This window comes from Pelodiscus sinensis, chromosome 6, assembly GCF_049634645.1.
Source record: "Pelodiscus sinensis isolate JC-2024 chromosome 6, ASM4963464v1, whole genome shotgun sequence".
Lineage (NCBI taxonomy): Eukaryota > Metazoa > Chordata > Testudines > Trionychidae > Pelodiscus > Pelodiscus sinensis.
In genome coordinates, this window is record NC_134716.1 from 9906688 (window position 1) to 9919149 (window position 12462).

Sequence of the window (12462 nt, forward strand, 5' to 3'; positions counted from 1 at the left end):
ATAAGGTGCTACTAGACTATTTGTGGTTTTTTAAAAAAGTTTTTTCTATTTTAATAGTGGTTTCTCCTAAGAAGTTCTGTGTGCATATGATCAATTCCATGAAGCGAAGCTTTGATTTTTTTTTTCCTTTGGCAGACTATTTTAAATATTATTCAAGATTTCCAATTTGTTTCATATAGAGTTTAATCTCAGCAAAAGCCCCATATCTTATTTACATATACATTGAGGATGAAATTGAGCACTACTAAACTTAGTATAACTGCTGAGGTCCAGGAAATTGCAATTTACATTATGTTTGAACTTGGCCTTAGCATCATTGTATTGTCATTACTAGAGCTCTGTGTATCTGCAGCTGCCAGGTAGAGAGGGGAGAGCCAGGGCAAGCCCCTGCACTGCTGGCAGGAAAGGATGCAACAAGATCCGTCTTAAATCTCCCTGAATGAGGAGACCGTGCCAACCCTGCCCCTCCTGCGTCTGGTGAGCACTGACTTGTGTAGCCCAGGCCTGGGGTCCCTGCTGCCCCTTCCCCCAGTCCCTCCTTTCATGCTGCCTGCCTTTTCCTTGCTCCCTCCTCACTCATCTGAGTTCCTTTCCTCTTTCCCTCCAGATGGTTTCCTGGGTGGATGCAAGTAAAATCCATCGCAAATTGTGGATCAGGCAATAAGTTGAGCCTGGTGGGTGCAGATTGGATGCGGATTGTTTTGTCATTAGTCATTAGTTGGCGCACTAAATTGCCTAGTAGTGTTTCAGTAATTTGTGTTATTTTCTATAGTATAGAAAATGTAAAGATATAAAAGTATATACAAGTTGAACCTCTCTAGTCTGGCACCCTCGGGACCTGACTGGTGCAGATACAGAGAATTTGCTGAGCCATGGGATGTCAGTATTGTCTAGAAGCATTACCAAAACTTCCATTCCTACTGGCCTCTTAGAAGACATTTCGGAGTAAATTAGAGCTAAATAACAGCACAGAACACTGAGCGCCAGGACTGGTGGCTGTAAACAAACTTTACAGGACCGTGGGAAACTTGGTCACATACATGATTTTAGCCAGATGTCCACATATCATGCCGGATCATGGATGTTGCCAGACCAGAGAGTGCCGGAGAGGTTCAATCTGTAATACAGCTGCCTTGTATATTTCTTGCTAAATCTGAGGTATCACACTCTGAAATTCAATGATAATGTAGCATCGTGTGAATATTTCCATACTTGAAACAAATTCTGACCTGTTGTAAATACAAGTAAAGATAACTCAATTCAGTGCAGATTGGAAGGGACCACAAAAGGTTGTCCCCTTCACTGAGGCAGGGCCAAATAAACCTAGCAGGTATTCATTCAATCTTTCTTAAAAACCTCTAATGATGGGAAATCCACAACCTTCCTTGTTAAACTATTCTACCGTTTAACTACCCTTATAGTTAGAAAGCTTTTTCTGATATCTTTTCTAGATCTCTTTTGCTTCCGACTAAATTCGCTATTCCTTGTTCTACCTTCAGTGGACATGGAGAAGAATTGATTACCATCCTCTTTATAATAACATATTGGAAGACATATCATATCAGGTCCCCTTCAGTCTTTTTTTTTTTTTTTTCAAGACTACATGTGCCTCATTGTTTTAATCATACAGATCTTCCTGCTTTGGGCAGGGAGTTGTACTCAGTGACCTGCTAAGGTATCTTCCAGCCCTATGATTCTGTGATCAGTTTTTCCAATCTTACCATTTTTGTTGCTCTCCTCTGTAATCTCTCTAGTTTGTCCACACCTTTCTTAAAATATGGCGCTCAGAACTGAACAGTCACCAAGCCTGAATTTAGCCTTTCTGTATAGTTTTGGTCACGAATCAGGCATAATTAGATTGTGTCTAATCATAATTTAAGTGCACTGTATCATTGCCAATTCTTGTTAGTCATTTTTATTGTTAAAAGAGATATAATTACAAAATAAGTTATTGTATATTTGGGTTTAATAGATTAAGGAATCAAGACAGTATGCAATAGTTTTAAATTACATAGAATGTTCTTGCAAAGAACTGTGTAAGCATCAGAATATGTTGAAAAAACTCAATTTCTGGATTTTAGGAAACCAATTTCATGCATGGAATTCCATATTAATAATGAACTAATAGAAGTTGTTCCAAGTTCGAATCCCCATTCACAGACTGACACAGAAGATGCCTATTTACTTATGAAGAATCACTACAAAGAAGAATTCACCCAAGTTGTCTGGGCTAATCCTGACTATGTCCCTGTAGTTAAAGCACAAGATCAAGGTAATTAGTCAATTTCCCTTACTTACAGTGATTCATTCATTCATTCATAATTTTTCATCTGTAGGTCACTGGTTTTAAAATAGATCAAGGCCCTGATTCTGCAAACACATATTCATTTGCTTACCCTTATACATGAGTAGTCTCATTCACTAACATTTAACTCCAATGTGCTTGCAGGATTAGAACCATCATCTGCTATTTCAGAAAGGTAATACCACTGTTTGTTGATCTTTTTGAAAGTAGTTGCTAGTCATATTCTCAGTTCAGTTCTTAATGAAGTGGTATGCAATTAACAGAAATCCCTATAAAGTTTACATTAATTGGCAGTCTCGCCAATCCAAGAACGGAATGGCCAATGGACACCAAACTATCCTACAATCATAAGTGGTAGTCGCCAAATCAGGTATACACTCATGTTGGAACAAGCATGCACTGACATTGTCTATGTTGTACTTGCTTGTTGGAAGGTTGGCAGTGTGCTCTGGAATGGCAGTATTCCAAGGTAAACTCATAGCAAGATTCCAAGGAGTGATCTCCCTCACCAGTTCAGGGTCATTGGTGAGAATCCAAATGTTGCCTTGCCTAGTGACTATAATTTGAAGAAGTGTCACTCACTGGTGAGAATGGAAGGGAAGGAGCCAACACTATTATTCCACTGGGTTCTGATCCAGGGACCTTCAAAACAGCATCTCTTATACATGGCCTAGGACCTGATACCTTTAAGTGTGCTTCCGTACCTTATTCCATTTCCTCCGTGGTCTCTACTGTGTTCACCTCTGATCCATGTCCTGTATCTCCTTTGCTAGCAAAAGTGAGTCTTTATTTTCAGCTAGTGCAATCAATGGACTTCCAGGGCTTGGCTCTGACTGCTGCACCTGACTCTTTCATAGTCAACACAGATTAAATTGCACTGCTGTCTTTTGAATGCTCCAGCAACTGGGAGCATGCCCAGCAAAGACAAGAGAGTGTGACTTCCTGTGTCCCAAAAAGCTCCTTTACCATCTCCTGGCTTACATTGTTGCCAGCCCTCCAAGATTCTCCTTCATCTTCCAAGAATTAAATATTAATCTTTAATTAAAGATTATGCCATATGATGAAACCTCTAAGAATACATTTAAACACAATTAGAAACCCTAGGTTGTTACACCCTCCTGTTGCAGTGCTCTTTAGATAAATAGAATACTGTTGTTATGGTCTGTGTCTAGCAAAGCATTTAAACACATGAATAGCCCTTTTGAGTAGAGTGGGACAACTCATATGATTGAAATTATTCATGTAATTCAGTGCTTTGCTGATTTGCGCGCTATCACATTATTATCAGCATTAAAGTGATTTTTTCAAAAATAAAGAGTGTAGACCAAACAGTCATTTAAAATGTATTTATAGAGCACTCATATACAGCATTATAATATTTAACTGCATACTTATATAATACTGTGTACTCACATCTCAAAACAAAGTGTATGATATATTTCAAAACTATGATCATTCCATTAATATGGGAGCCCATGGTGCTAAGCACTTTATAAACTAAATACAGTAAAATTCCAATAGTCCGGCATCCAGTAGTCCGGCACTCCTTGATAGTCCGGCATTAAAATGGCAAGAGCCTAGTGAGTGAGCTTCGGCAAAAAATGAGTCACAAGGTAACAGTGGCAGCAGCTGAACTGAGCAAAAAGGGTAAAAAAGGCTTAAAAAAACTAAAACATTACAGTATACTGTATACAGTATGTACAATAAAAAGGGTTAAGAACATTTTATATACAGTATATAATGTATTCAGTATATATATAACCATCTTATAGTACCTCCTGATAGTCCGGCATATTTGATAATCCGGCACAACCTAAGTCCCATAGGTTCCGGATTATTGGAAGTCTACTGTAGTTAATTTTAGAAAAAGAGAAAAAATTTTGAGAAAGAGAAACTTCTCACACCACTGCTCAGCTACCATAAGTAACTCCTGCTTTGACAGAAGATATTCTTTTGTCCCTTCAAGGTGATCATTGACTAAGGGTATGTCTAGACTACATGTCTCTGTCGCCAGAGGCATGTAGATTAGGCTACCAGACATAGGAAAATGAAGCGGTGTTTTAAATAATCGCCGCTTCATTTAAATTTACATGGCTGCCGCGCTGAGCCGACAAACAGCTGATCAGCTGTTTGTCAGCTCAGCGCGATAGTCTGGACGCGCGGGTGTCGACATCAAAGGTATTTCTCGACCACCCAGGTATGCCTCCTGGGATGAGGTTTACCTGGGTGGTTGACAAATACCTTTGATGTCGACACCCGCGCGTCCAGACTATCGCGCTGAGCCGACAAACAGCTGATCAGCTGTTTGTCGGCTCAGCGCGGCAGCCATGTAAATTTAAATGAAGCGGCAATTATTTAAAACGCCGCTTCATTTTCCTATGTCTGGTAGCCTAATCTACATGCCTCTGTCGCCAGAGGCATGTAGTCTAGACGTACCCTAAGTCAATAGCAAAAAGCTGGCAAAATGATGATCTTTCCCAAACGCCTCAGGGGACCCGAAAGGATGATCTTCAGCTTTCATTTGCTATCTCTTCCATCTCTGGTCAAAACAATTAGGAATTTCTCCCAAATATCTCATGACTGTTTTCTTCTCTTCTCATAGTGATCTTCTCTTCCTAGCCTGTGTCACCATCAGCCCCAAATTATCTTAATGAATGAAACAGGACCTCCTAACTTCTTTGGAAAAATATTAAGATTATTTAAATACTATTGAATTCCTTTAATTAAAGAAAAGAAAGAAGGAAAGAAAAACATTTTGATTGCGTGTCCACATTGGACTCAGACAACATAGCTTTGATTGTTACCACATAGGGCATTATTAGATATAGCCAAAGAGATCAGCAACAACAACAATCTGAAATATAAGATCCTAATTCATCACAACATCTTGCTAATGGTAATATCATTGCCTTTTCAGTGGGACTAAGTTATCGGGATAGTCCCTTGTAAACTCTTAAGGGTTGATTCAAATGGAACAACCTGCCTTCTCAGTCCAGCTTTTTCATCAGGAATAAAAAACCCACATCTTATACTAGAAGTACGGATGAATTCTCCGTCCAGCAATCCAATTCTTCAGGCTCCAAGGAAAGAAGCTAGGTGCCTCTTTGTTTTAGTAATAGATGAAACCTTGGAAGCTACTGCCCAAGAGAGAATGCAAAGACAGGGAGTGAGAATTAATATGATTGCAGCTATGAGCATGTTTCTGGGTATGTCTATACTACAATAAAACACCAGCAGCTGGCCCACGTCAGCTGACTGGGATTCATGGAGCTTGAGCTGTGGGTCTAAAATTGCAGTATAGATACTTGGATTAGGGTCCTAGCTTTGGGACTCTCCCCGTCATGAGATGTCAGAGAGGAGCCCAAATGTCTACATTGCAGTTTTATAGCCCCACAGCTGGAGCTGTGGTTGTTTTATTGCAGTGTAAACAAACCCAGTGTGAGTTGAGGCAGACAGCCAAGAACACAACATTGAGAAAGCTAAGAGAGAAAAAGATTTTTCTGGACAGCATGCTGACTGGAAAGAGGCTTAGAATTCTAAGTAAGGAAATTGCCTCTAATTGATTCATGTTGAGGACAGGGATACAGAGCTGTATCTATTATTTGTAAACAAACAGAATTGCATCAAAGAAAATATAGTGCTAGATGCTCAGGCCAAAAAGTGTAAGTGTATGAATGAAAAAGGACCCATTCAAATGGCTAAGGTCCATAATTCAAATTATCTTAAAATGGTTATAGCTGATGTTCTGTACTTCGCTGTTTTAAATATTTTCTTGATTTTAAATAAATCCATGGCTGTTGCCAAATGTTAAGAGTGGGAGGAGTAAATTTTATGTTATATCTATATATCTACTATATATCTGAGGGTATGTCTACACTACCCTCGTAGTTCGAACTAGGAGGGTAATGTATGCATACCGCACTTGCTAATGAAGCCCGGGATTTGAATTTCCCGGGCTTCATTAGCATAAGCGGGGAGCCGCCATTTTTAAATCCCCGCTGCTTCGAACCCCGTGTAGCGCGGCTACACGGGGCTCGAACTAGGTAGTTCGGACTAGGGTGCCTATTCCGAACTACCGGTACTCCTCGTTTCACGTGAAACGAGGAGTACCGGTAGTTCGGAATAGGCACCCTAGTCCGAACTACCTAGTTCGAGCCCCGTGTAGCCGCGCTACACGGGGTTCGAAGCAGCGGGGATTTAAAAATGGCGGCTCCCCGCTTATGCTAATGAAGCCCGGGAAATTCAAATCCCGGGCTTCATTAGCAAGTGCGGTATGCATACATTACCCCGCTAGTTCGAACTAGCGGGGTAGTGTAGACATACCCCGAGAGAGTTTGTCTGTCTGTGCATCTGTCTATTTGTTCAAATACTTCTTTAAAAGGATAAGAGCTAGGACCACCAAATTTGGTATGCAGCTTCCTGTTATCATAATTTAAAGTAAGATAAGGGTTTGGTTGTGCCAGGAAAATGGTATGTGCCTAGAATGGGATTGCGTCTCATAAAACCATATAGAAAAGAGACAGAATCACCAGGCAGCTAAAAGGGAGGGGCTGCTTGGGGGTGCACCTCCCCCCTTCCAGGACTACTCAAGCCCGAAGCCTCCCACTTTCCAGGCATCCTTTAGGGAAGGAAAAGAGGGCTGAAACTGTTCCTCCTCCCCCAGTTTGCATGGTGACATTGCCGGATGTTCTCCTTTGTCAGGAAGCCAGGGGAAAATGCATCAGTTTGCAGCATTCCTCATTCTGGCTGGAGAGCACTGGGGGGAGATGAACCTGGACCTGGACCTGCCCCAGCTGAGAGACATGCACCCCTTCCCTGGCTGTGCCTGCTGGAGCTTCAGCAGCCAAAGGGAGGCACTTTTCACCTAGTCCAGAACAATGACTTCAATGAAGAAAAATATTGAAATAAAGTCCCACGCAACATCTGGTCAATCTTCTAATACATTATACTGTAGAGATGAAGAACATAAGAGTACTTCATTCCCAGCAAAGGGAATACACTTAGCCAAACACTGGACTCATTTATATGTATAAATTACCCAACAAAACCCTATTTGTAGTTTATTTAGCATAATTGATGGCACTGGTACACAAATGAGGACGTGAATAGAGATTTTGTTAATATAGTCTTCTTTAAAAAAATCCAGGGGGCTGGGAAATCAGTGCTTGCCAAATGAAACATAAAAAGATTGTTTTAAGATCCTAAAAGAGCTTTACAAACAATGAACATTTAAAATCAAATTTAAAAATTGTTATATTGAAAATAGCTATCCTTTTACACAATTTTAACTGTTTAGATATTTTAATCCTTTTTAAAATTTCTTGCTATTGCATAATTATTTTTCTCATCTTGTTCAAGATTTATATATTGCAGATGAACTTATTTTTATTGATCATTTGGAAGAATATCGTAAACAGCTACCTACTCTGCATACCCTCTTGGGCAGACTAAAAATTTTCTTAGTGAAGGATCCCCTCTTAAATTGTAAAGGACAGACTTTGACAGAAGACAATCTTTTCAGGTACTTACATAGTTGTTATATATTTTTGTACACAAAATCTCTTCCCCTTGTAGGTATCTGGATCGTAAGTATGATTACCATTTTAACATCTTAATTCCTAATATTTCATTATGAAATGTGTTCAGCTATGATTTTTTTATACTTGTAATGAAATAAGATATTTAATTGGTTTTAAAACTTAATCTCTTTGCGGGAGTCCAGGGGTGAAATAGTGGCTCTAGTGAAGTCAATGGAAAACTGAATTAAGTGGAGATGGAAATTCATCCCAGCAGTGAAGTCTACAGGGAAAGACTCTTTAGTTTTGTTTCCTGAGACTGTTCTCTGGTTATAAGTATTCAGGCAAGGTCTATTTTAGACTTGGAAGTTTGGCTTAGCACGCAACTTCAGCTACGTAAATAACATAGCTGGAGCCGACATACCATATGCTGAGCTTGGTGCCATCTTCACAATGGGAGATCAATAGGAGCAAATGCTTCAGTTGGCTTCCCTTGATCCTCACAACTGTAAAGATTACCAGTGCTGACCAGGGGCACCTTCACTCTTTACTAAATCCAGTAAATCAAACTTCAGAAGATCGATTGCAGATACAGCAAGTAGAGGCATGGCCTCATTTACTTCCTCCATGCCCACCTCCATTTTACTGGATCTTAATCAAGAAAGGTGTCCTTTTTTCAAATGTTTGAGCAAAGTAGTTGTTTTTAATGTAGTGAGAAATATGTTTGCAATATACTGACTAAATTTTGTCATGAATTACACCGTGCAGCAGTATTCCATGTAATTTCCATTTAAATTAGTGGGGTTCATCATCACATAGGCAAGTCAGGACTGGCTCCATAGGTGCTGACTGCTGCCTCTGCCTTTGAAATGTACAAGAAGTAGTGCTTCATATGGCTGTAGAGATCCATCTAGATTCATCACAGAATTAGGACCAAGGTGTTGAAAAGCATTTTCTCTTCTATTTACGTTATCTGTCAGTAGGCACCAGCTCATGATTTGGGCTTTAGTGATTTATACTCCTCAACCAAAGTTATTATTTCTAGGAGGTAGTAGTGGTGCTTCAGTGTTAGTGTGGAAGTGTACTTCCTGAACAATGCTGTCTTTCATAGCCATAAAGCCTTTAAAGACACGGGAGGACAGGGCACTGGGAAACTGACTGCATTCTCTTTGACTTCCATTGCTCCTTCATCTCTGGTCTACACTGGGGGATAAGTTTGAAATAAGATACACAATGTCAGCTACGTTAATTGCATATCTTGAATCAAAGTATCTTACTCTACCTTCGACTTCTCTTATTCCTCATAGAAGCAGGACTATCAGCATCGATAGGAGAACCTTCTCAATTCGAATTAGCGTGTCTTCACTAGACTCACTAAATCAAACCCCAGAAAATCGACTGTGGCTGCTTCAATCTTATCTAGTGTAGACGTGGCCTCACCGAGCCAAATGTTAACCTAGTTCTTCCTTTTTATTTTTTGTATTTATAGAGGTAAACTGATAGGCTTTTAAGAGCATTTTTAGATTTTAATTTTATTTATTATTAAACATACTCTGATTTATTTCATTGCATTAAATACATTCACAGTGATTCACAGAAAAAAAAAAATGTTTAAAAAAACTGAAGGAATCAAGCATTTTGATTTGTACTAAATTATAGAAGCTCTTAATATATTAGAAAAATGTATTTTGGTAAGGAAATGAGACTCTACAATTCTTCAGCGGAAAGCAATTTCAAATGAAATTGAATGTTATGACAACGATTAATTCTAAAACTGATCTACCGTAAAAATATGCAGAGATCTTATAAATTATTTTTTTCTCTTCTGTACATAAATTAGCAGTTAGTAGAGAGTATGATGAAAAGGCATTTCAGGTTAATGTTCACATTATAGCATGCCTTAGAATTGTTTTTCTAGAAAATGGTAGGTTTTTAATAATTTTTCCTGACATGTATCAAGGTTACTAGTCAAACTTTGTATTACAAATATAAAATAACAAACTAAAGAGAAGTCACTTATGCTATTTTCCTGATCTTTTATAGGGAATGTTTGACTTTCCAAAGCAATTCAGAGACACATGAAAAAGAACCATGTGGCGTCAAGGAAATTTTTTGTCAAATGTCTTTAAAGGATGAGGAGGTATTAAAAATAAGTTTTATCCCACTGATTTTAGTGACTGTTGCCTAATACACTTACCAATATAGTTAACTGTCTTCTGACTTAAAAGTGACCTGTAAGTCACTTTAACAGAATTCCCTGAATTATTGCAAAATGTGCCAAATGCCTCCTTTAAGCCAAGATAAAAAGAGTATTGGTTTAAACTGGGTTTTTTGGTTTTATTTTCTTGGACTCCTGTAGTGAGAAGCCCCACTTGGGGTGTCTATATTTATGCTGTGATCAGATGCATGACCATATGCTAGGTTGGTGACATTAGATCAAAAATGGAAACTAAGTAGAGTGAGGGTCTACCCTTTGTGTGGTGGGGGAAGGGATGCATATGGAAGGGAAAGAGAAGATTCAGGTAAGTGCCTTTTTTACTATTATGCTTAATTTTGCATCACTTTAAAATAATACTTCTTCGACTGCTGGTTCATGTGCATTCCACTCAGGTATCCATGCACTCATGTGCATGGTAGCCAGAAGATTTTTCCCCTAGCAGCAGCTACCTGTAGGTAGGTCTAGACATCTCCTGGAGTTATGCCTGCATTGTGCCCAGTATAGAGCCCTGCCGACCCACCCCCCTTCTCCGTTCCTTCAAGTCGACTCCTGCCCACAGGGAAGGATTGCCAAGTCCAGCCTCACAAGAACCTACCCATGAGTTCCACCTCCCTTTGACTCCAGAGATTTCAATGTAGCTACAGAGCTGCTCCACCTCTTGGCACTGTTCTCTCTTCCCAGGGGGAATTCGTGCCTTTGAGGGGAAAGCTGACTATGGTGCTGGGATAGGCCCAGTATCTTCATCAGTCCTTAAGTCCTAGGTGCCAACAGTCAGTGCCTAAAAATACACTCCTGTGAGATCTTTCATGGATACTTCAGAGTCTAAGGTCCTGCAGCAGTAGGAGCAGAAGCTCTTCATCGACCCAGGACCATCACCGTTACCCAGCACCATGGCCAGCACAATGGCAGCCTCCTGCACAGTGGCCCTTTTAGACTTCCTGGTCTTTTTATCAAAGCAAAGGTCGTATCAACCATGTTCATGCCCCCTTCAGCACCACCAGCTCCACCTGATGCTAGCATACTAATGCTTTTAGCACTGATACAGTTGACACCAACTCTGTTCCTGTTTGTCTTGGCACCATCCCCAGCTCCATCATTGGACTGATAACAGTTCTGACACCACCAACGCTGTGGCATCGATCATCAATTCAACGTCAAGCACAACTTTGGCACCAGCAGTTTCCACACTGGTTTATGTGTCCCAGCACAGAGAGGCACAGCACCATTTAGTAGGTCATGCACTTACAAGACTCAGGTGTGTTGGGACCCCATGGGTGTAGAGGACAAGGAGCAGCCACTGATTGGGACCCCTTCACCAGGCAAGGCACTGGCAGACATGACCACCACTCCACCATTGGAGGATAACAGCGTCCTACAACAACTGTTGTGGTGGATTGCCCAAGACCTGGGCATTCAGACAGAGGAAGTTGCGGAGACTGGAGACCCAGCAGTGGACATGCTTTCCCCTTCTGCCTCTGCTCACATGGCTTTGCCCCTCATTAAGACTATCTCAAACACTACTAAGACCTTTTGGCAGATCCCTGCCTCAGTGCCTCCCATAGCTAAATGCAATGAGAGGTGCTACTTTGTGTTCCCCAAGGGATATGAGCACTTGTATACTTCATCTCCTGTCCAATTCTCTCATGGTTGATACGGCCAGCCAACATATGCATCAGGCCTTCCAGGGTACCTCCCTGAAAAATTGGAGTCTAGACCCGTGGTGTCCAACCAGTTCCGAAGCAGTAGCCACACTCAACCGGCCAAATAGCCACATTGTTCAAGCCAACTAGCCATACTCAACTGGCCAAATAGACACATGTGGCTAGTGGCTAGTTTGTTAGACACCCTGGGTCTAGACTTTTATGGCAGAAAAGTCTATTCCACTGGAAGATTGCAACTCAACATCTCCACCAGCAGGCAACCGTTAGCAGGTTCTGCCACAGCACTTGCAGTGCAATGGCAAAATTTGCAGGGCTATTGCTGCAACATTCCCATGCTGAGTTTTCAGCCCTGGTGGAGAAAGGGAAGTTCATCTCTCATGACTGGTTACAAGCTGTATTGAATTCAGTAGATGCGGCTACTCACATCATGGACATAGGCTTTGCCATGCAGAGGAGCACCTGGCTTCAAGTCCCAGGCCTGCTACATGAGGTGCAACAAACTATTCTAGGCCTCCCCTTTGAAGGCATGGCTCTGTTCTCAGACAAAATGGATAAAAGGCTGCAAAGCCTGAAGGACTCAAAAGCTACTTTTACATTGCTAGGCCTCCATACTCACACTACAAAGTGGAGGCACTTTAAAAGGCACCCACATCCATGCTTCCACTATCCACAGATCTGTCAGGAAGGATTGCGTAGGAGGAATAGGGGCAGTAGGAAATGGCCGTACCCATTCTCAGGCCAGCAAAAACTTTCATGAGGCCA

The 12462-nt window shown here is 40.9% G+C and overlaps 1 protein-coding gene across 1 annotated transcript in view; it reads left to right on the top strand.

Moving 5' to 3' along the window:
- The window catches only part of SHOC1 (shortage in chiasmata 1), a 109089-nt gene that overhangs the window by 18785 nt on the left and 77842 nt on the right, over window positions 1–12462 (top strand). The window contains exons 5-7 of the mRNA XM_075931425.1: window positions 2082–2272; window positions 7664–7826; window positions 9865–9961. Of these exons, the coding sequence (XP_075787540.1) occupies window positions 2082–2272; window positions 7664–7826; window positions 9865–9961 (451 nt within the window). The remainder of the gene's footprint in view (window positions 1–2081; window positions 2273–7663; window positions 7827–9864; window positions 9962–12462) is intronic.